The sequence below is a fragment of the Sphaeroforma arctica genome (genome assembly GCF_001186125.1).
Source record: "Sphaeroforma arctica JP610 unplaced genomic scaffold supercont1.1411, whole genome shotgun sequence".
Taxonomy (NCBI): domain Eukaryota; class Ichthyosporea; order Ichthyophonida; genus Sphaeroforma; species Sphaeroforma arctica.
The window spans coordinates 13,256-14,989 of record NW_014039147.1 but is presented as its reverse complement, the minus strand read 5'-3'; the positions used below and the strand labels follow the sequence as shown (position 1 = coordinate 14,989).

Below are 1,734 nucleotides of genomic sequence, written 5' to 3'. Positions count from 1 at the left end.
GCAAAAGATGTATGAATGTTACCATCACCAGTGCTCATGGATACAAACACCATTGACGCTAGATAAGAGATGTATGAATGTTGCCATCAACAGATATCCACTGCCTCACATTTATGCAATCCTCTCAGAACTTGTATCAGCAAAACATGCGGGTATTCTCGCGCTACTGACCACACCCCAACCGTCTCCGGTGTCTTATCAGATTGTGACCATTATTAGAGGCTGATACCACCAACACACTCTTCATCAGCACCAATCAAAAGGAGACCACGCGGTTATATTACACATACAGTCCTACAACGCTCGCTGTCTGGTCATAGTATCAGCAATCCTGCAAGTGTATGGAGAAGCAACGTGATTGTGGATCCTCCACTCACTAACCACATCCTACCCGTCGTCGCCCGTTTCCCATCAGATTCTGACTATCGATGAAGATCCCATTGACACCCTCATCAGCACCAAGCAAGACTTCGATGAGGCTATCAATAAGCCCAACCGTGTCACACTCTTGATCCGCCGACCCAGGATAGCTCGCTTGGTCCGGACCTGCAGTGGTATGTAGTTATACGCATCTGCATTCATTTGTAAGTGTCTGTTCAGTTAAACATACATAAGGCTTGGTATCTTGGTTCCCAGCCACCTCCAACTTCCAGTGATAGTGTGTGTACTGTCATATCTGCAGAGACACATACTTCCCCTCTGCAGTGGTATGTAGTTATGCGCATCTGCTTGCATTTGCAAGCGTCTGTTCAGTTAAACACACATAAGGCTTGGTGTCTTGGTTCCCAGCCACTACCAACTTCCAGTGATAGTGTGTATACATTCATATCTACAAAGACACCTACTCCCCCTCTGCAGTGGTATGTAATTATTCGTATCTACATTCAATTGCAAACTCCTGTCCGCATAGGGATTCTTTTCAACTTTTTCTTGTGAGTTTCTTCGTAGCCTACGAATCAGTACAACTATGATCCTAGCACGCTTTGGTAGAGTGCTTTAGCCATTGCACGAGCGTGGTTGTTGTCTACCAATAGCGAGTCGGCGAAGGATACAAACCGACCACCGTTCACTCGATCTGTTCTGACAATCTTGTCCTGTTGTGATACCCATACTCCAAGCGCTTTACGATGCCATATAGATAATCATGATAGTATCTTAAACGTATAACGGTATTACTAAGGTATACAGACCTCCAAACTCTATAGCTCTATGATACTGTATATACTCAGGGATGCAATGGGGTCTGTCGGAAAAAAATGGAATCATCACATCAATTGGTGATGCTGATTCTCCTGCCAGTCGTGCGGGGTTGCCTCTGCGCTATGGTATAGTGACTGTGAACAACCAGGAGGTGCTAGGCGAAGATGCGGGTGTGTACTTGCGAGTAGTGTTTTTGTGTAGTATATTTATACTGTACGGTATGTAGGGCGACAATTTAGCTCAACTATTTGCGGTCACGTATGGCATTGCATAAGTATATGCAGTATTATATATATATATATAACTAAATATATTCAAATCTATATATATATATATGTGTGTGTGTGTATGTATGTATGTATGTATGTATGTATGTATATATGTATGTATGTATGTATGTATATATGCGTGTGTGGTCTGTGTCTGTATGTGTCTGTTTCTGTGTATGCGTATGTATATGTATAAGTATGGGTATATATATATATATGTGTGTGTGTGTGTGTGTGTGTGTGTGTGTATGTATATATGTATATG

The 1,734-nt window shown here is 42.4% G+C and overlaps 1 protein-coding gene across 1 annotated transcript; it reads left to right on the top strand.

The window, feature by feature from the left end:
• Positions 1 to 1,229: 1,229 nt before the first annotated feature.
• Positions 1,230 to 1,474, top strand: SARC_10843 (hypothetical protein; the record flags this gene model as incomplete). Its single annotated transcript, XM_014295099.1, has 2 exons — positions 1,230 to 1,370; positions 1,440 to 1,474. Coding segments are annotated over 2 exons (176 nt in total), but the record flags the coding sequence as incomplete, so codon positions are not given.
• Positions 1,475 to 1,734: the final 260 nt, after the last annotated feature.